The sequence below is a fragment of the Candoia aspera genome, chromosome 1 (assembly GCF_035149785.1).
Source record: "Candoia aspera isolate rCanAsp1 chromosome 1, rCanAsp1.hap2, whole genome shotgun sequence".
NCBI lineage: Eukaryota > Metazoa > Chordata > Lepidosauria > Squamata > Boidae > Candoia > Candoia aspera.
Genome location: NC_086153.1, coordinates 304,102,127 through 304,124,354, shown reverse-complemented (window position 1 = coordinate 304,124,354; position 22,228 = coordinate 304,102,127). Strand labels below are relative to the sequence as shown.

The 22,228-nt window shown below is 37.6% G+C and overlaps 1 protein-coding gene across 4 annotated transcripts in view; it reads left to right on the top strand.

The window, feature by feature from the left end:
* Nucleotides 1–22,228, top strand: part of EML5 (EMAP like 5) — a 93,673-nt gene that overhangs the window by 54,314 nt on the left and 17,131 nt on the right. The window contains exons 23-34 of one of the 4 annotated variants that reach the window (XM_063290208.1): nt 260–391; nt 1,392–1,480; nt 3,743–3,919; nt 5,461–5,662; nt 6,332–6,458; nt 7,707–7,721; nt 11,553–11,561; nt 17,790–17,868; nt 18,273–18,402; nt 18,537–18,635; nt 20,111–20,131; nt 21,714–21,887. In XM_063290208.1, the coding sequence (XP_063146278.1) occupies nt 260–391; nt 1,392–1,480; nt 3,743–3,919; nt 5,461–5,662; nt 6,332–6,458; nt 7,707–7,721; nt 11,553–11,561; nt 17,790–17,868; nt 18,273–18,402; nt 18,537–18,635; nt 20,111–20,131; nt 21,714–21,887 (1,254 nt within the window). The remainder of the gene's footprint in view (nt 1–259; nt 392–1,391; nt 1,481–3,742; nt 3,920–5,460; nt 5,663–6,331; nt 6,459–7,706; nt 7,722–11,552; nt 11,562–17,789; nt 17,869–18,272; nt 18,403–18,536; nt 18,636–20,110; nt 20,132–21,713; nt 21,888–22,228) is intronic. The other 3 variants (XM_063290206.1, XM_063290205.1, XM_063290209.1) reach the window with 3 other exon arrangements.

Here is a 22,228-nt window from a genome sequence, read left to right as displayed (position 1 = left end):
ATGAACACATCCATGCAGTATTCTTGGCAACGGATGTGAATTGTCATTGCTTTCTGCTGGGATGTTTTTCAACTTCCTGGGCTAGCCTGCATCTCTGGTATTCCCAGTGGTGTCTCATCCAAGTACTAATCAGGCCCAGCTCTGCTTAACATGTGAGCTTAGACAAGGTGATCCAGATGTTGGTACCTGCTGAGGGCACTTAACAGTAGAATACTGAAAATGATGTGAAAGTATTTGTCTCCCTATAATTGCATTGCAGGTGCTGGAAAGTACTTAGCTGTAGCATCATATGATAGTCTTGTAGATATCTACAATGTAATGAGCAGTAAAAGGGTTGGGATCTGCAAGGGAGCCTCCAGTTACATAACCCACATGGATTGGGACATAAGAGGTAAGGAAACACAATTACTGTAAAATGGTTATTTTTGGTGGCTGCTGGTAGGGTAAATGGCAACTAGCGACTGGCAGAGCTAAGTGATGTAATTGATGGAGCCATCTAAATATAACTGTCTGCCATCTTCAGACAACTGTCTTTCCATCTTGAAAAATGCTAAGGACACTTAAGTAAAATTAAACTGACCCTCCAACTTTCTGAAGCATGTTTTGTAAAGATTCTGTAGTGAAGATTGCCAATAAAGCCTTTCCCCCTCTTTCATCCCCACTATTTTTCCTAGTGTGATGTGCTTTTTAATGATGGAAGCCTCAGGGTGCGGACTTTTATATCTCTTGGGGAGCCTATTTTGGCTGAAGAATTTAGTCAAATAACTGGAAAGATGTTTGAAGCCATTTGTGTTTGGAGCAAAATGAACATTCCCTGGGAAGTTGAGACAATTCTCTGCTGTGCTCCTTAGTCCACAAAGTATATATAATCCTGATGGCCTGGGTGGCTTGCCCAGATGCTGAACTGCTGATTACTCTTTGGGCACCCTTTGTGATTGGGCAAGTAGCTACCTTCCTCCTTATTGGCTTTGGGAGTCAAGTGTGGTGAAATGGAGCAGCTTCATACCGACATCTGACCTCACTGCTGCCAATTTGTTTGGTGAATGTGTGACAGATACAAAACAGCAGTAGTGTTCATGCAGTCTGCTCGATGCTGCTGTATACTGCTGTGGCCTGGGAAATTGCAGGGTCACAGCTGTTGAAGGAAGTCTGTCTGCCACTCACCCTGATTCCAAGCAATTGTCCCTGGTTACAGTGCTACAGTTTAGAAAGTATAAAGCTATACAGGGTAAGTCTCTGGTAATTCAGAAGGATTCCTGAATAATTTCCAAATAGTAGTGATAAATAACTCCCAAATGCCCTGAATAAGTGTCATAATAAATATTCTGTGGACAATCAAGCCTTTAGTAAGATAATCAGTGAACTATGTATTTTTTGTTTGTTTTTTTCAGGCAAGCTTCTACAGGTCAACACTGGTGCTAAAGAACAGTTATTTTTTGAAGCTCCGCGGGGAAAAAAGCAGATAATTTCTACTGCACAGGTAAAAAGAAACCCATCATTTGGTTTAGCTGTATTTTATTTGGTCATTTACATGATTATTGGATTTTTTTGGGGGACAATTCAATTTCAAATAAAAAGAAGAATGGAAGTTGATTTTTTATTATAACCTAGCAGAAAATGGGGTTTTAAGCATACCTAACACAAACCTTTGTGTTTTGAATGGCACTTCTCAGTATTAAAATGAAGTAGAATATGATGCTTACTTCTCTTAATTTGTATTGACGCCGTGACTTAAGTGGAATCAGGTTATATCTCTTTATAAAGATAGAATCTGTTAGGTCATGTCTTCAGATAAATAATGTTAAATGATAAAGCAGCTTGTTGCAGGGGTTATATGAAAAAGAAATTTGTGAATTTTTATGAAGTATATATTTTTTTCAGTAAGGCAAAGCCTTAGATCTAAAAAATAAAGCTATAGTTTCTCTTTTCAAGTTATCAAAAATTTAAATTGATTATGTAATTTTTACTTGATCTTGAATTGTTTTGGATAATCTGCTGCACTGAAGCTCCCTTAAATGCCACGGAGACTAGAAGAGATATAGGCAGAAGAGTGACTATGAGGAGTAGTGTGCTCCTGGAAAAATTCCTTGATGTCCTCCAGGTTCCCTGTCTCTTATCCTTTTGTTTTTTCAAAAAATGAAAAGCTAAACATAAATTTCTACCGTCATCTCTGTTGATAAGAATAGCTCTGATTTTATGTGGGCCACATTTTATAACCCAGTCTTTTTGTTTGTAAATGTACCCCTCTGCCCCCCACAAAAAGGAAAAAGTTATCTGAGCTTACTGGTTACTGGGGATCTAGAAAAGGAGGTTGGATATGTATGTATGTATGTATGTATGTATGTATGTATGTATGTATGATAAATGGGTGGTTTTGACTCTCCTTACCCTTACTGGCAGCCATAATTAATAATGTGATTTCTTGAGCATATCCAGAATATAGTCTCATACCAAATAAAAAGGATTGTCTATTTTCTGGGGTACTGATTCATCTACAGTGTCATTATTTTTGCTCTATGAATCCTGAAACTGCTTTCTATTACTAAGTCACTTTTCTTTCCATGCTTAATTAACAAACTTTGATTGTAAAAAAGTATTAGTATTATTTCTTCCCAGAAAGCTAGCATCCCTGCTTAATATTATGGTTTGCATCATTGAAATGGCACAATAGTTATTGGAAACAAGCCATTAGAAACTACAAATAAGCAATTAAAGAAATTTAATAGAACAGCATAGAATAGCATAGTGAGTATTGCTGTGTTGCCCTTTCAGGGAGACTAAGAAACTCATCTCTATGAATTCAGTTCAAATGCTACAAGTATGATTTACACTAATCACCAGCAAGACACAGGAAGTCAAGGTATGTCCAGGGAATCTTTATGATTTCCATATCAAGAAGTTCTTCCCAAACTTTCATACAAATGGATAACAAGACCATAAAATTCACTGAGGCTGCAATCCTATGTGTTTTATATACAAGTAAGCTCTGGTTAACCGAGTGGAGCTTATTTTCAAGGAAACATTCCCTGGAGTGTGCTGTACCTACTGCAGATCTGTTTGCCCTGCAGTTTGCCTTCTGTCATTCAAGCCAATCATGTAAGCAGCAAGTTTTCACTGTTGGACATAGTGGCAATAAACCCTTTATGCATAGCTAACAATAGCAATTTCATAGTTGAACCCACTGTGTTTACATGGCAGCTATAAGCCTTTAGTTAGTCAGAATAATAGTGACAATAAACATGGTAATATTACTTCTCTGTAAAGTTTTACAGTTGAAAGATTCCATTCACATATTTTATGCTAAAATTAAAATAGTATTAATGATCAAATTAATTGTCAGGCATGTAAAGGTAAGATCTCTTGTGTGATATTTTGAAGTAAAATAAATTCATTTTAAACTAATATACTGGGTAATAATTAGGTGTATGCATCAGATTTGACCAAATCCCAATCCCTGGAAGAAGTGGGTTAATTCAGAATAGATGTTCATTTCCTCAAGGTGGAGTCGAAGGATCTGAACCAAGTTCTGCTTCTGAGCCTCAAAGAAACCCCAGTCCTTATCTATTTCTCTGGAACTTGGGCACCAGAAAGGAAAGGATTAGAGAGGCTGCAGCCCAAAAAAGAGACAAGTGCTTGTCATATATGATAAGGAGGGAAAGAAGGGAGGATATTTGATTTCAGTGACTGACAAGAAAGCTTCTAAACCAGAGTGATCTTTGTGATCAGGTTACTATCTTTGTAGGCAGAAAAGATTTCTTGGGCATCCTGGACAAGTGTTTTAGGTTCGTGCTGTGAAGGAATATGGCCGATAATTGGAGAAGTCACAGATGTAACTGCCTCGTGCCTCAGCAGTGATAGTACAGTCTTGGTAACAGGAGATGATTTTGGATTTGTAAAACTTTTCCGCTTCCCTGCCAAAGTAAGTAAATATGTAATGGTTGCGTGATAAAACAATACAATCCTGTAGTTTCTACATTTAGCAACACATTAATTGGGAGGAATATTTATGTTATCCATGATTGCAAGTTCTAGTAAGATATATATTTATACACACACACACATAGACATACATATTTACACACACACACTGTGTGTGTGTATATATATAGTATATATATACTGTGTGTGTGTGTGTGTGTGTGTATGAATAAGATTCACTGCAGATTGCAGATTCAGCTTTCACATCATGTCACATTTTCTCAAATGAATACTTTCAAATCAAAGCAGCACATGCGTTAGTTGCAGGTTATCCTGTATCACGTTACCAAGTGATATATCCATATATATATATATATATGTATGTATGTGATGATATAGATATATAGATAAACTCCTAGTTATCGTAACTTTCATTTTACTTCTTTTGTTAAGCCAGTGTCTGTTTCAAACAGCAAATGTTCATTTTATCAAAATATTAGAAAATGCATGCATTTGCCAAATTGGAAAGTGGAATATGCAAAATATTTGAGTATTTACTTCCTGTTTTTATGAAACAGATTACAAATATCTTATCAATTAACAGTTTTAATGTGTTAAAAACCCAGGTCTCAACAAATACGTATTACAGTTTTCAACATGTTACAGCGGTTAACTGTACTTCTCACCTGTCTCATATGTAACCTGCATCTGCATAACCATCCTGTCTTCCCCCCCCCCAATTTAAATCATATATCAGTTAAACCATTCCATGCATCTAACGAAGTAAGCTATAGTTCACAAAAACTTTTAATAAAATTTGTTAGTCTAAAAAGGTACTGCTAGGGTCCTTCTGATTTATATCAAAAACGAATTCATCGTTATATAAAGGTATGGATTTATTGTGCGTGGAGAAGGAGCAATGTTTTCAACACTGGAAAGATAAAATTATTCCAATCTTCCAATCTCTGTGAATACAAGCTCACTTCGCATTTATGAACTGGCTTTCCATCAACATGGTGGAAAGACATGATTAATTATTTTGTGTGGTGATGGTTTAATTATTTGTTTAAAAATTAGACTGAATCATACCTGTTGTATGTAATATTCTTTTTGTGTGTGATTTTTTCTTTCTTTTTTCCCTATAATAATTTGAAACAAGGAGGAGTCCATGCATATTCTGGAATATTCAGAAACATTCCAGTCAAGCTCTGTAGCTGTGTTAATGATTAGATGTTAAATCTGAACTCTTAAACTTACGCATTATAGAACGTTCAAAGACTAAAGCTTGTGCCTATCACAGGATTATTTTGCTGGAGATCTGCAAATTTAGGTTTTTATTTAATACTTCATTTGTCTTTATATCTGCTCTAGTAAGAATCCTAACACTGGGTTTGACTGCATAAATTGATGTTCAGAATCTGCTGATAAAGCAAAAAGAAACAGAAAGTAAAAATCACTGATGTTTTAATGTGTTTTTTTAGATAATTATTTTTATTTAATTTTGAATTAAACGTTATTCTTACTTATATATTTCATATTTAGGGGAAGTATAGCAAATTCAAGAGGTATGTGGCTCATAGTACACATGTGACGAACGTTCGCTGGACTCACGATGACGGTTTGTTAGTCAGTGTTGGAGGTGGAGATACATCGCTAATGCTGTGGACCCATGAGATGGAGGGTCATCGAGAAAGTAGGCAGTGTGATAGCGAAGAATCTGATCTGGATTCTGAGGAAGATGGAGGTAAGTAACCATACCAATTTTAGAGTAGATTTATTTATTTTCATACATCTGCAGTATGAAACAGTGATATCTGTTTAGGTTTCATGGTTAATTTTTGTTATGGTTGGACTATACCTGGGGAGGAGAGTATGCTATGAATTTTTGTTTGTGTGTTTGTTGTTTGAACCTAGAACATTTTCTTGTTTAGCATGGTGAATACTTGCTTCAATAACATAAAGTATAACTTGTAATTTTATCTGTAATGGCTTGGATCCAAAGTTCTATCAGTGGAGTTGTAGTTGTGGAAGATTCTGCTTACTAACTCTTTGCAAATGCTTTGCGTCCCTTAAAAATCTACTTTTGAAAATGAAGGATTCTTCATAGCTGTGTAAAATGTGTGTGTGTGTGTGTGTGTGTGGTGGGGGGAAACATTGGGAAAACTTGCTTTCCCTTCTCTGAGTGGAAACTTCTGTTATGTTAAAGACTGTTCTTTAGACTGAAGGGGATCTTTTAGGAAGAGAAAGTTTCTTTCTGTTCTTTGAAAGCCTACATGAGAACCAAATTATTGACTTTATTGTCTTTGATAGTCTGGAAGAAGAACCCTTACATAAATTAAATTAAATAATATAAAATAATAACTGCCCTATTTCTTAGCTCCAATAACAGTTACAATTGTGAATGTTTTATTAGGATATGACAGTGACATCACAAGAGAAAATGAAATTAATTACACCATTAAAGCCTTATCGACCAACATAAGACCTATGTTTGGAATCAAGCCTCATCTGCAGCAAAAAGAGCCTTCAGCTGATGAAAGGTACTTCTAACTTTGAAAAAAAACCTCCCAACAAACTTATTTATTTATTTACTGTATGGCCACCATCTTGCCAGAGCAACTCTGGGCAGCTAAGAACATATAAAAACACTGCATAAAATAGCAACAAAACCCAACCAATATATTACACCTAATTCATATATTAATGTCTTAATTCTGTGGGATAGTATAATAAAAAGAATTGTGCATTACATAAATAAAGGGGGCTGTTGATTATTTTTCTTTGGCTTTATCCTTGGTAATGCTTTGTTTAATGTGCATGGATTAAGAAAGTTAGTTTTCATTAGAGACTGTCCCATGTACCAAGAAATAGTGATAAGCTGCTTGGACATAGGATTAATGGTTTAGGTAATAGCCTAATGGGGCCCCCATTTTATCAGAAATAATTTGCGTTACTTCACATACTTCAAAATGTGGTAATTGAGTCCTTCCGCATTTCATATCTGCAGTTCTCCTGCAAATTCATCTGCATACAACCCTGGATTTTAGCCCTGAACTTTAGCCTTAAAGTCCCATGTGGCATCATTAGGTAGGATGGCCAATGCCAAACAAAAATTACACAGTAACTCTAACCTTAAGATGGGAATGTTTGTGATAATATTTCTCCTACCAAGCCTAATAATAACTTCTTTGGTCCTGCATTTTCAGGCAAACATTTGAAACTGTCAGTTCTAGCACAGCTGGGAGCAAAACATTTGAGATTTGTAGGACATTCTTATAGGAAAGCTGAAAGAACATGAAGTAAATAACTCTAGTAAAGGAAGGATCAGTGCAGAGATAGGTTCACTCAGAGACCACAATCTCCTTGAAGAGTGCATGGATGAAAAGTCTAATACATTTAACACACTTTCAGGTGGCACCAGGGAAAATAATTCTTTATTTCTAAGTGATTTACAGAAGCACACAATACGTTATACATCCTGTTGTCCATTATGCTTTACATATGCATTTTGTATTTAGTATCAATATCTTTGTTCAAAATTTACCTTGGGAATCAATCCAGACACAAACTACCAATAGCAAAGTATGAAACTTACATGTATGTTAAATATATTCTCTACAGAATATTATTCACTGAGATTTTTAAATATTAGTGAATCAAACTGTTTCAATAATAGTGTAAGTTGTGGCAATTATCTTGTCCTCTTAATTTCAGTTCTCTTTACAGTACATTTATAATATACATTGTGTGTATTTTAATTTTTCTGTTTAATTTTATGCTTGCTGAAGGCAAGGAGTTGTAAGGTAAGTAACTCTTTATAAAATCACTATAAAGTATATTTCAAGTCAGATCTCATTAGAAAAAAATGAGGTTTGAATTTAGAGAAGTGACATTATTTGTCAAATGGGATTTTAAGGAATACTGTGTTGGAAAGATATGGTTTTCTTTGGCTCTGTTTACAGAATGATTTGAATGTGAGAGTATCAGGTTTTAATCTCAGTCAGAGTAATCCTGTGATTGCTGGGGCACCATCCATTGTGTATGTTAGAGTCAATTGGATATGTGAGTTTCTTCCCTCTGAGAGTGGAGATGGGATTTTGATATTTGTAGGGAAAATTTTATACAAGATCTTTCTGCCAACTTTCCAAGCCAGCTGTTTCTGCAGTCAGGAAATCACCATCCTGAAAAATTCAAAAGAAGATGTGCTGAGGCTGGATGATTACTGGATCTATTAGATCCTAGGCCTCACTCACCTACTGTATCTACCATAGATAAGGATTGGGCAGCTTTGCTTCAGTGACAATCTAATAGAAGTGTCTTCTGTCCTTGCATAGTCAGATAGTGTGAGGAAGTACACCAAGTTTTTAAGAGGGTACGTTGCCTCAGTGCTTTGAGTGGCAGCTTGGGTGGAGTCCTTTGATGGCTTCAGGAAGGGATTGGCAGAATGGTTTGCACAATCTGCGTGTTCATGTTTTGTTATAGCTTGAGGGTCAGCACAAGACAGGCGATGTATCAAGAACTATTTCAATTTATGTGGATGAAACAAGCATGGCTGTTCTATAAACCAAGAGTTGTCCCTTATTCTTCAAGTTGCCAAATGAGCTGGCTGTAGAATATACCAGGGAGAGTTGGGAAAGAAGCTTATTTTAGGAATAATCAGATGTTACGTTGAATAAATTACTGCCTTGCATATCTTTACTTCTTAAAAAACACATCTGAAGTGTGCAGTTGTCTGGGAGATGAGTACAAGAAGGTGGGGTTTTAACTGTGTTCCTGTTTGGTTATGAATGTTAGCCATCTACAAAGGGTAAGGAAGCCACTGTGGTCAACCAGCTTCTAACAGTTTCCACACAGAGCAAATAACAATTGCAGCAGGATTTATTTTTTTAAATGAAAAACACATCTTGTTTGTTTGTTTATGCAGTTTAGAGGCTTCCCAACTCCACAAGATTCTGGGTGGCTTACAGGGTTAAAAGCAGAAAAACAATAAGACCATAAAAGCATAGACCATGTGTATCTGGAAGAGAGCAATACTTCATCAGATAAAATTCCACAGGGGCTCAACACCCACCCTAATCCAAGGCCTGGGGGAATAGCCAGATTTTCAATGACTTTTTAAATATCATCAGGGTAGGAGCCATATAAATATCTGAGGTGACACTGTTCCAGAGGGCAGGTACCTTGACAAAGAAGTGTGCTTCTTTTTTTTCTTTTTAGATTTTTTAATCCCAACTTTATTATTTTTATAAATAACTCAAGGCAGGTAATATTCCTAATACTCCTTCCTCCTCCTATTTCCCCACAACAACCCTGTGAGGTGTGTTGGGCTGGGAGAGAGTGACTGGCCCAAAGTCACCCAGCCGACTTTCATGCCTAAGGCGAGACTAGAACTCACAGTCTCCTGGTTTCCAGCCTCATGCCTTAACCACTAAACCAAATTGGCTCTCTTCTAAGGTCCCAATAGATGCTGCTTATATAGGTGCTTCTTAGGTCCCGGTGGATGACATAGTTTAATTGAACGGACCTGGAGCACACCAGTTCTGCCCGGTCTTACAGGATAGGCAGAAACCATTGGAGGTAGGCAGTCCCTCAAATAACCAGGCCCAATAACATGAAAAACTTTATAGGTAGTTATCAGTACCTTGGATTGTACCCAAAAGGTAATTGATAACCAGTGCAGCTTGTGGAGCAGTGGTGTCACATGGGCATATTGAGGCATGCCCATTTTTGCCTACATTGTAACAAGCTGTAGTTTCTGAATGATTTTCAAGGGCAGCCGCATGCAGAACACATTACAATAGTCTACTCATGAGGTGACTAGTGCATGACTGACTTCCTAGAGGGCCTTCTGGTCAAAGAAAGAGCACAAGTGGCACATTAGATGAATCTGTGCAAAGGTCCTTTTGGCCACAGCTGCCGCCTGCTTTTTAAACAGGAACTGTAAGTTCAGGAAAATGCGCAGATTGTGCTACTCCATCCAAGATGAAAAGGTCTCAGAGCTGGAGGGCCCAAATACTGATAACTGCTCAGTCTTGTCAGGATTGAGCCTGAGGATGGAGCCTGAGCCTCCCCAACCAGATCCACACAGCCTCCAACACTGGGATACAACATCAACAGCATCACTTGGGCACTGAGAGATCAAGGAGAACCAGAATGGCCACACCACCCCATCCTGCCTCCACCAAAGGTCATTGACAAGCATGATCAATGCTGTCTCTGTACTATGTCCTGGTCTGAAAGCTGACTGAAATAGGTCCAGTTAACCTGTTTCCTCCAAGATGCTCATGAGCTACTGCTGGACCACCTTTTCAAAAACCTTCCATAAAAAGGGTAGGTTGGAGACTGGATAAAAATTGTCCAGAATTGTTGGACCCAGGGCTGGCTTCTTGAGGAAGAGTTGCATCAAATAAGAGTTGTATTATTTATAGGTTGGACTGAATTTTAAATTTTATTTTTATTGTAAACCACCCAGAGTCCCACCTCGGGGGGGAGATGGGCAGTGATAAAAATTGGATAAATAAATAAAATCACTGCTTCCTTTAAAGCTAGAGTAACCACCCTGCCCCTCAAAGAAGCTGATACCACTGCATGGACCTAACCACATGTCACCTCCCAGGCACTAGCACTGATGATGTTACCTAGTTGGGTAATGAGATGTCTGCAAACAAATGACAAAGCTCAGAGAGTACCAAGGACTCCACAGTTCAACCCTGAGCTACAGATATTCTCCTCTATTGGAGATTAAGTAGTAGATGGAACTGACTGGAAATTTATATAAAGCAGTTCGTGTATTATAATTCGGATGCTATAACAGATTAATTGCCAGTATTCTGAAAACGGATGGCAAATTGCAAATAGCTGCAACAAAAATTGCATCTGTAGAGTTGCTTCCAAAAGGATTGCTGCTAGTGCTATTAATCAAATGATATTATGTAGCTGTTCTTATTTTCTTTCATTTATTGTGTGAAGAAAAACATTAAAGAAGCGATGGGGAAAACATGGGAAAGTTACCAGTGGAAGATGGCTATCCCTGATGAAATTCGGTATATGAGGCAGGGTGTCTGCATAAAGGCTCACATGGAAGTGCTCTGTTTTGCTGACACTGCAGTGCTGTTCAGAGGCTCTGAATATTTTTAAATGACAGTAAGATGCATGGAGCTCCACATGTTGCCCCCCTCTCCTGATACCTTTCTTGATGTGTCCAGTGGTAATATCTGAAGAGGTGTTACTCATAGTTGCTTGAACTTGACTAAAGCTGTTCATCGCTGGGGATCCCAATAAATAATAATAATAATAATAATAATAATAATAATAATATATTAAATTTATATGCCACCTACCTCCCAGTGACTAGACAATTTAAAAGTGGGTCCTCTGTTGTGCAAAGGGTCCTACTGGCATTCAAGTCTCTTCCTTCAGCCTTTGGCCACTCAGCAGTGATACTTCTTCAAAAAATATTTCAGACTCAGGTGTTGTGCTGAAGAGACAATAAAAAAAACACATATAAAACCTTTTCTATTATGGGGAAAAAAAGATTGGGTTTTTTTAAAAAAAACACACCTATTTTAATGCATCAGCTTTGAGCCAGACTAGAATAAGTAATCATTTTCTTTTTCTTATCTGCTGCTGAAAAGAGGTTCCAGGTAATACTTTCGCTTTGATCCCTCTACTCCATTTTTCCGTTCATCTTTCATTGCCCCGCAAAGCTATCTGCCATTGTAGTGTCATTATTCATTTATACCTGCACTTACCAACATTTATCATGCTGTTATTTGCATACATAAGTAAATCTCTGCAAATTAAATGCTTTTATTTATGTGAACATACATAAAATAAAACTAGAGTATGAAATTCAGTCCATTATCAAAGACATGATCACATGGTATGTTTTACTGGAAATTTCATATATGGTGCTAGTTAATTTAACTCCCTACTTCACATTTATTTTCAAGAGATGAATGAAATTTCGGGCTGAGGATATAGCAGATAATAGCTAAATAAAAAATATGCAAGAAACTGCTTCTCCATGGACTTTTTAAAGAAGTGTTTAATGGTATTTCTTTCTCCGATAAAGGGCATTTTGCAATTATTCTTTCCATCAATAGAAGACAGAATCATCTTGCAACCTGATTCCTATGCTGGCTAAATGGGGGGAAAAGCTGCCAATCTTGTAGGCAGTCTCTGCTTCATAATGAGGAAATAAGAGATAGATGGACAGAACTGTATTATTGTCAGAGAGCAGAGTTACAAATAAAACACATTAAAAATAAAACAGGATAAAAAAATTTAGTTAGTGGTGGATTCATCAGTGGGCAGTTAAGGTATGTCTAATTTTACAGGCAGTATAATAGAATTTGGCCTTGTTCAAGAAAACTAAATCATACTGATCTGATAACAACAACTGTACATAAAAAGATCAGGATTTCCTATGTGTTTTACCAGGTCAGGCATTATAAGACAAGTCCTTGTATCCTTATAAAGGGTACAATATAGCAGGACACGAGCTATAATTTCAATAGCCCCTTGTCCAGAGGAGCACAGTCTTAGCTCATAAAGAACTTCTTTATATTGGCCCTCCAAAACTCCTCTGGGGAGAACATTGAAGCATGCTAGTGCGGTTTGGAATTTGGAGATGGTTATATGACGTAAATATCTCGCTGGCTTGAAAAAGGGAGCTTAACTGCTCAGAAAAACATTTTGGGCAGGGCAGACTGGTCCTTTTGGGCTTCCAGGTCTTTAATACATTGTTTAAATGCACTAAGTGCATGCTCCTAACTCATCATTAAGAACACCTCCCTGGAAAAGCTGAGATGTTGGAGTTTTTGTGAAATTTCCCTGGTCCATACTGATTCGTAGCTGTCCTCAATAAGGAAAGAATGCAAACCTGTGGGAAAAAACAGTATTTTCAAGTCAGTATGCTATGATGCAGGTCCATGCACCTGTTTCGACTTTAGTCAAGCCTGCCTCCCTTGTTAACACTGTGTTTGGAATGTAAGGGGCTACCTGGCATATAGCCCTTAGGAATTTAGATTGGACCCTTTCAAGAGGAGTAAAGGAAGTGTAAGATCCCAGCTGGACATTAAACAGTAGTTGCACTTAGCTGAACATAGCTTCAGCGATTTTGGTAAAATGAAAGGATTGAATTACATTTTGCATAACATAATGTTGGAGTGAAAACTAAATGGATCAGTACAACCAGAGATATGTCAGTATGCCATCGGAAGATGAGACCCCCAGGTCGGAAGATGGTCAAAACGCTACTGGGGAGGAACAGAGGACGAGTTCAACTAGCCCCAGACGTGATGACGCAGCTAGCTCAAAGCCGAAAGGACGGCTAGCGGCCAACGGTGCTGGTGGTGAACGGCGAATCCGATGTTCTAAGGATCAACACACCATTGGAACCTGGAATGTAAGATCTATGAGCCAGGGCAAATTGGATGTGGTTATTGGTGAGATGTCAAGATTAAAGATAGACATTTTGGATGTCAGTGAACTGAAATGGACTGGAATGGGCCACTTCACATCAAATGACCACCAGATCTACTACTGTGGACAAGAGGACCACAGAAGAAATGGAGTACCCTTCATAATTAATCGTAAAGTGGCTAAAGCAGTGCTTGGATACAATCCAAAGAATGATAGAATGATCTCAATTCGAATTCAGGGCAAGCCATCTAACATCACAGTGATCCAAATATACGCCCCAACCACAGATGCTGAAGAAGCTGAAGTAGAGCAGTTCTATGAGGATCTGCAGCACCTACTGGACAACACGCCTAAAAGAGATGTTATTTTCATCACGGGAGACTGGAATGCTAAGGTGGGCAGTCAAATGATACCTGGAATTACAGGTAAGCATGGCCTGGGAGAACAAAACGAAGCAGGACATAGGCTGATAGAATTTTGCCAAGACAACTCGCTCTGCATAACGAACACTCTCTTCCAACAACCTAAGAGACGGCTTCATACATGGACTTCACCAGATGGACAACACCGAAATCAGATTGACTACATCCTTTGCAGCCAAAGGTGGTGGACATCTATACAGTCGGTAAAAACAAGACCTGGAGCTGACTGTAGTTCCGATCACGAACTTCTTCTTGCACAATTTAAGATCAGACTAAAGAGATTAGGGAAGACTCACAGATCAGCTAGGTATGAGCTCACTAATATTCCTAAGGAATATGCAGTGGAGGTGAAGAATCGATTTAAGGGACTGGACTTAGTAGATAGGGTCCCAGAACAACTCTGGACAGAAGTTCGCAACATTGTTCAGGAGGCGGCAACAAAATACATCTCAAAGAAAGAAAACCAAGAAGGTAAAATGGCTGTCTGCTGAGACACTAGAAGTAGCCCAAGAAAGAAGGAAAGCAAAAGGCAACAGTGATAAGGGGAGATATGCCCAATTAAATGCAAAATTCCAGAGGTTAGCCAGAAGAGATAAGGAATTATTTTTAAACAAGCAATGCGCGGAAGTGGAAGAAGACAATAGAATAGGAAGGACAAGAGACCTCTTCCAGAAAATTAGAAACATTGGAGGTAAATTCCAGGCCAAAATGGGTATGATCAAAAACAAAGATGGCAAGGACCTAACAGAAGAAGGAGAGATCAATAAAAGGTGGCAAGAAGATACAAAAGACCTGTATAGGAAGGATAACAATATCGGGGATAGCTTTGACGGTGTGGTCAGTGAGCTAGAACCAGACATCCTGAAGAGTGAGGTTGAATAGGCCTTAAGAAGCATTGCTAATAACAAGGCAGCAGGAGACGACAGCATCCCAGCTGAACGGTTCAAAATCTTGCAAGATGATGCTGTCAAGGTAATGCATGCTATATGCCAGCAAATTTGGAAAACACAAGAATGGCCATCCGATTGGAAAAAATCAACTTATACCAAAAAAGGGAAACATTAAGAATGTTCAAACTATCGAACAGTGGCACTCCTTTCACATGCCAGTAAGGTAATGCTCAAGATCCTGCAAGGTAGACTTCAGCAATTCATGGAGCGAGAATTGCCAGATGCACAAGCTGTGTTTAGAAAAGGCAGAGGAACTAGGGACCAAATTGCTAATATCCGCTGGATAATGGAAAAAGCCAGGGAGTTTCAGAAAAACATCTATTTCTGTTTTATTGACTATTCTAAAGCCTTTGACTGTGTGGACCATAACAAATTGTGGCAAGTTCTTAGTGGTATGGGAATACCAACTCATATTGTATGCCTCCTGAAGAATCTGTATAACGACCAAGTAGCAACAGTAAGAACAGACCACGGAACAACGGACTGGTTTAAGATTGGGAAAGGAGTACGGCAGGGCTGTATACTCTCACCCTACCTATTCAACTTGTACGCAGAACACATCATGCGACATGCTGGGCTTGAGGAATCCAAGGCTGGGGTTAAAATTGCTGGAAGAAACATTAACAATCTCAGATATGCAAATGATACCACTCTGATGGCTGAAAGTGAAGAGGAACTGAGGAGCCTTATGATGAAGGTGAAAGAAGAAAGTGCAAAAGCTGGCTTGCAGCTAAACCTCAAAAAAACCAAGATTATGGCAACCAGCTTGATTGATAACTGGCAAATAGAGGGAGAAAATGTAGAAGCAGTGAAAGACTTTGTATTTCTAGGTGCGAAGATTACTGCAGATGCTGACTGCAGTCAGGAAATCAGAAGACGTTTAATCCTTGGAAGAAGAGCAATGACAAATCTCGATAAAATAGTTAAGAGCAGAGACATCACACTGACAACAAAGGTCCGCATAGTTAAAGCAATGGTGTTCCCTGTAGTAACATATGGCTGCGAGAGCTGGACCATAAGGAAGGCTGAGAGAAGGAAGATAGATGCTTTGGAACTGTGGTGTTGGAGGAGAATTCTGAGAGTGCCTTGGACTGCAAGAAGATCAAACCAGTCCATCCTCCAGGAAATAAAGCCAGACTGCTCACTTGAGGGAATGACATGAAAGGCAAAACTGAAATACTTTGGCCACATCATGAGAAGACAGGACAGCCTGGAGAAGATGCTGATGCTAGGGAGGGTGGAAGGCAAAAGGAAGAGGGGCCGACCAAGGGCAAGGTGGATGGATGATATTCTAGAGGTGATGGACTCGTCCCTGGGGGAGCTGGGGGTGCTGACGACCGACAGGAAGCTCTGGCGTGGGCTGGTCCATGAAGTCACGAAGAGTTGGAAGCGACTAAATGAATAAACAATAATGTTGGTGTGCACTGCCTTTGGTAGAACTGTGGAAAACCATGCCCAGATATGGAAAGGATTTCACTTGTTCAATACTCTGGCCATATAAACTCCAGGCATGCAATTTAGGCCTCTTTGCAAAGATCAGGATCTTACTTTGATGTAACTGATCTCGAGTGCTTCCGCAAAGCAGCAATTGGCTAGGACATTCAAAGCTCGTTTTAAGTCTAGTTAAAGTTCTTGATAGAAGTACTATGTCATCTGTGTACCACAAGGTTGCAATATGTCTCTTAGCTAGTTTGGGGGGATTGATATTCTAACTGATTTATTTTAGCCACAAGTGGATTTATGTACAGATTAAATAGCAGGGAAGCTCAGAGGCATCCCTATCTTACTCCTCTGTAAGTTGGAATCTCATTAGTGTGGTGGTTTTGCATACTGCATTGGACTTTGATTCTGGAGTTCTTAAAGATATTGTGAATTAGTAACAGTAGCTGTTTATCTATAGAGGGGTTTATAACCTTATTCCATATCTTTGCTTTGGGAACTAGATAGAATGCGGATCTAAAATCAATAAATGCAAAATATAATATTGAGCCTGTTCTAGATGTGTATTTTTCAGCCAGAAGTTGAAGTATAAAGGCATGACCATAGATAGAATGTCCAGTCCTAAACCCACTTGCTAGTTTGCCAATATGTGCTCTAGGTTGATCCAGCCGACCAGTTTGTTGTATATTTAAACCTAAGCATCTTTAACAAATTCAGATTTCAAATGCTGTATTCTGCTGTGATTACTTGGGCATCATGCTTTCTTGCTCTCCACTGTATCCTTCTGCTGCTTGTGTCCTATAGAATAATGTACGGAGAGATCAGAGAAGTCTTCAAGGCCTTTACTCCATCGCTGTATGTCTAGTGATAGCATTCAGGACCTCATTTTTTTTCACTCATAGCCTATGCCTTTGTCATCTGATACTAAGGAGCCAATCATATTTCATTCTTACACATTGCTACCAGTCTCAGAAATCAATAGGCAGTAAGATAAGGATTGAAGGACATTGCTCTCTATCTAGGATGCACTACCTATGTATATTCCTATGCCAATGTATATTCATTCTATCTTTGGGATACTGATGGGAACATCCTGAGATATTTTAAAATTAAATGGTACATGTTGTGTATGAGTGTGTGTATACTATAAAATACTACCATAATTTTTGCTACTCTGGATTACTATACTAATAAAGCTCTACTTATTCATTCAAACAAGACTTTACGATACATTACCTAGCTATGAAAAGAATAAAGACAGAACTAGGACATTGATAAATATAAAATCTAGAAACACTAATAAGCAAAGAAAAAGAAATCTGGACTAAATTAATTCCTTTATCTCAAGATTAAATTAGTATTGTCCAAGTGATGATAAAATATATTTAATTTTTATTCCATTCATTTATACGATTTTTAAACTGCCTCGGTCTTAACACAGGGAAGGCAATTGATTAACAGAAATAATAATATATGCACAATTAAATAAGAAACTTTTATGTATAAAATGATTCCTAGGATATTAGCCAGGTATGCCAACATTTTTCATTATCCAGGTGACAGTTCAAAAGATACTGTTTTATACTGAATAGGTGACAGACAAACTTTTCTTATTCTCAGTTCTTTGTTTCAGACCACCAGTTAGTAGGGCACTGCCTCAGCCTGAAAAACTCCAGACAAATAATGTTGGGAAAAAGAAGAGACCTATAGAGGTGAGAAAAACTGGTGGTTTTTAAAACAAATTATTTAAGCTATAATTTTGAAAACTATGTAGGGATCTATCCCGTTAAAAAAAGTTAAACGTCAGAAGCACTATTTGGCTAACTGAAGGGAATAAATTGTAATACGTGATATTGTAAGACTTTATTCTGTATCTACTTTAATCTTCCAGTAATTAAAACAAAGAGTACTACAGGGTTAAAACTGAGGAACAGAGTGAGCTATCCTAGAAGTAGGATGTTTAGAGGACATACCTCCTTTTTGTTGTCAATTATATACAGTATGTGGTAACGTAAGTTCTTCTCAATGTTTGGGGAACTTATTAAAAGTTATTTAATACGCATGTTTAAAATCTTTTTTTCGTAAGATTCCAGTGATCCTAAATCTGTTTTCTTAGGATTTAGTGCTTGAACTGGTATTTGGATATCGTGGCAGAGATGGCAGAAACAATGTGCACTATTTGAATGATGGTGCTGACATAATTTATCATACGGCATCAGTTGGGATTCTGTATAATGTGGCAACAGGTAGGAAAATTACATATCTATGAAAGAATACAGCATGAAAAACTATTATTCGTGTTCCTTTCTGTAGTGATAATTTTTCCCCCTCCAGATGTGATACTGTGCTTGAAATAATACATATACATTTTTCTCTTTAGGTTCTCAATCTTTTTATCAGGAACATAATGATGATATTTTGTGCCTCACTATAAATCAGCATCCCAAATTTGTCAACCTTGTGGCAACTGGCCAAGTAGGTATGTTTGAATTTTTTAAGAAAAAAAAATATAACTATGAGCAGTTAGCCAGGTGAATTCATAGACAGAAGAAAACATTTACTTACGCTGCTTCTGGTTACTCAATCACTGGAGCCAATTAAATTTATTCTTGTATCATTGAAAATTATTCAGAGATATATTTCTGTTTTTACAATGCCAATTATATTTTCATTGCAGCATATATCAAAATTATTATTAAATTTGTTGATCCCCATTTAAGCATAATTTTTTTTTTATTTTACACTGATGAACTTAACCATATTAAACCTGCTATATACAAATTATTTTAACTAATAAAATAACCATAGCTATGGAATGAAGAAAAGATTTCAAAGTATACTAGATGCAGAGCAGATTTCTATAGCATGTAGATATATAAATTACATATAACCACATACTCTATCTCGTGAAGTTTGAAAACAATAGCACAATCAGATCTCAAATTTCAGAGCAATGGACTTTGCACACAATACACAAAATTCTGCTATGATGTATGGCATTTGTGTAATGGTATCAGGTTACAAATGACACAAATATACAATTTACATCATTTGTTTAATGACACAACTGATATAATTTGTGTAATGAGCATGATAACATAATTATACAAATTATACATATGATTATAATTTACATTCGTTTACATCATCCGTGTTATAACATCATAACCGAAATGACCCAAATGGTACAATTTGTGTTGCTGTGATGGCATTCTCGTCAGTTTACTGAACTTTGGGGAATAACAATCACCCTTCCCTAATTAATTTGTTAAATAAGATTTCACTGTACTGTTCTTTATTCTTTCATCCTAATATGATTCCCTGAAGATAATGAAAGGAACTTGCTGGGAGCTCTCCCATCCTAGGCTATGTTAGGAGGAGGAAGGATCATCCCAAATAAAACTAAAAAAAAAAGATGAAATAATTGAAAAGCAATTACTGTAAATAATCCTGTCCCCCATAATTAGAATGTATCTTCAGTCAGGCTGGATAAACACATTGTGCACATTCCTAATTTGGATGAAACTACAATTTGGGAACACCTGTGGAATCAGAAGAGGAGAAATTCTAGTACAAGAAGTTTTTCATTCACATAAAATTGCATTTCACCTGTGAACTGCCTGCAAGTAGCTAAGATAATTAATTTATGGCACTTCTGTGGGTTACTTCAGAAAAAACAAGATAATTTGATCTGCCTTTAACCAGGTAACATTTCTCTGCACAGCTGAGAATTCCATATAATTTAGATGTGAATAATCTGAAACAAGATTGATGTAAAAGAATCTCTATGTTTGGTCTGAACAGTATATCCCATGCTTGGGAACAGCAGCTATCTATAGTTTCAGTTTAGATTTATTTTTGAGAATAAATTGAAAATATACACTTTATAGCACACATATATAAATCATTATCTTTTTTGTCTGTAATGATTTTTCTACTGGTTTTCCATTACAGGAGACTCAGCAGACATGTCAAGTAAGAAGCACTAAATTTTAATATTTTCAAGTATAACTAGGAATTTTATGTTACTTAGTGTGTTGTAAATAACTGATTATATTTACATGATATTAAAACATATTACTGGTTATTTATTTATTTATTTAATTTTTATCCTGCCTTTATTATTTTTATAAATAACTCAAGGCTGTGAACATACCTAATATTCCGTCCTCCTCCTATTTTCCCCACAGCAGCAACCCTACGAGGTGAGTTGGGCTGAGAGAGAGGGACTGGCCCAAGGTCACCCAGCTGCTTTCATGCCTAAGGCGGGACTAGAACTCAGTCTTCTGGTTTCTAGCCCAGCACCTTAACCACTAGACCAAACTGCCTCAGTACTAAACATATAATGTAACAATCTTTAAATGTTCAAGATTTCCCTTAATCGAAATAAAAATATTCTTAATAATTACATTATTGTCAGTAATAAACCATGTCTGAACTACATTTCTGTTGAGCCTGTTCCTTTTGAATTAGTTGTAGCCTTCCAAGTCTATGTTCCAAACACATATCTCATCCCATCAGGTTTCAGTGGCACCTGTGACATCATATTTGTCCTTCTTGTCAGGCTTCTGGGAACAGCCTAGGGTAGACAAGAAGAAGTCTCTGAGTTCTGATTAATAATATTAAGATTAAAGTAGCATTGTAAGATTTCTGGCAAGCACTCTACTTTCAAATGAAAAACCTGGGGGTGGTGACGACCTACAGGAACTCTGGCGTGGGCTGATCCATGAAGTCACGAAGAGTTGGAAGCGACTAAATGAATAAACAACAACAAGGGCCGGAAGGGTCTGCCTGTCTTTCTCAAATGCTTTCTGAATAAAGTAGAAGTTTGCCTCTTTTGTAAAGGAGGAGCAGACTGTACCTTGTGATTGACTTGGAAATGGCTCCTTGATCAATATGAGAATCAGCTCTCATGTTCCTAATGTGATTCATGAGGCACCTGCCATGCACGTCCTTCCCAGTCTGTGGGAGATGCAATCCATCTCTTACCAAGATTCCTTCATGGAGGTAGAGTAGTCCATGGTTGGATTCCCTTAGTCCATGAGAATCCAAACCCCTGTTAGCAGCTCCATCTGCATAGGCAGTTGTTCATTTCCAGGATCCTGTTTTCTCCTATGCAGTGACAGTGAGCTGGCAGGATGTTGAAAATACAGTTTGATCTTCCAGTTCCTTTACCTTCCTATCCAGGGCCTCATAGTCTCTGGAGATCCATTTAAGGGCATTTTGGCCCACAACTAAAATCCAGTGAAACATTTCTAGAAAGCTAAACTTTAAACTCGTGAATTGGCATTTGGAATAAAGTACTTTTGATTAAAACACTTGCTCCTATACATGCTTTCTTGCACTCTTTCTTTCAGATCTAAAATGAGTTTAGCATTGTAAGAGAGATCTTAGTAGGAATGTGGTTATGCTTACTAAATGTAAATTTTTTAAAAAACAAATGTAAATGTTAAAAAATTGAAAGATGTTTTAAAACAAATTTGAATGCGTTTACTATTAAACATGCTACAAGCTTTCACTAACAAAATTAATTACTGCTGTTCTTATATTTGTGCAGCAACAACTCCTTGTATTCATGTGTGGGATGCAGTGAACAAGCAGACGCTGTCTGTACTGCGATGCTACCATTCAAAAGGAGTTTGTTCGGTTGGATTTAGTGCCACAGGCAAGCTTCTTCTGTCTGTTGGTTTGGATCCTGAACATACCATTACCATTTGGAAATGGCAGGAAGGTAGGAAAATATTTTGTTTTGTAAAACACACCTTTACGTATTGACAAGAAACGTTCCCTAGAAAAGTAAAATCAAATGGCCTGATTAGCAAACTAAGCATGTGCATGAACAATACTAAACCCAACATACATTTCTTACACTCATGGGTTCTGTGCCTAAGATTTTGGCTGGAGCCCCACTCAAACAGGCTACAGCCCCTCTGTCTCTCTGTTTCTCCTGAGAACATTAGGACGGCATCGCCCTTGGCCCATTCTTTAGGTAGCATGTTCAGTAAACTACTGTCCTCTATCAATACTACTTATGCCTCATTTGCATGTATGAGAGGGTGGATTCATGCCCAC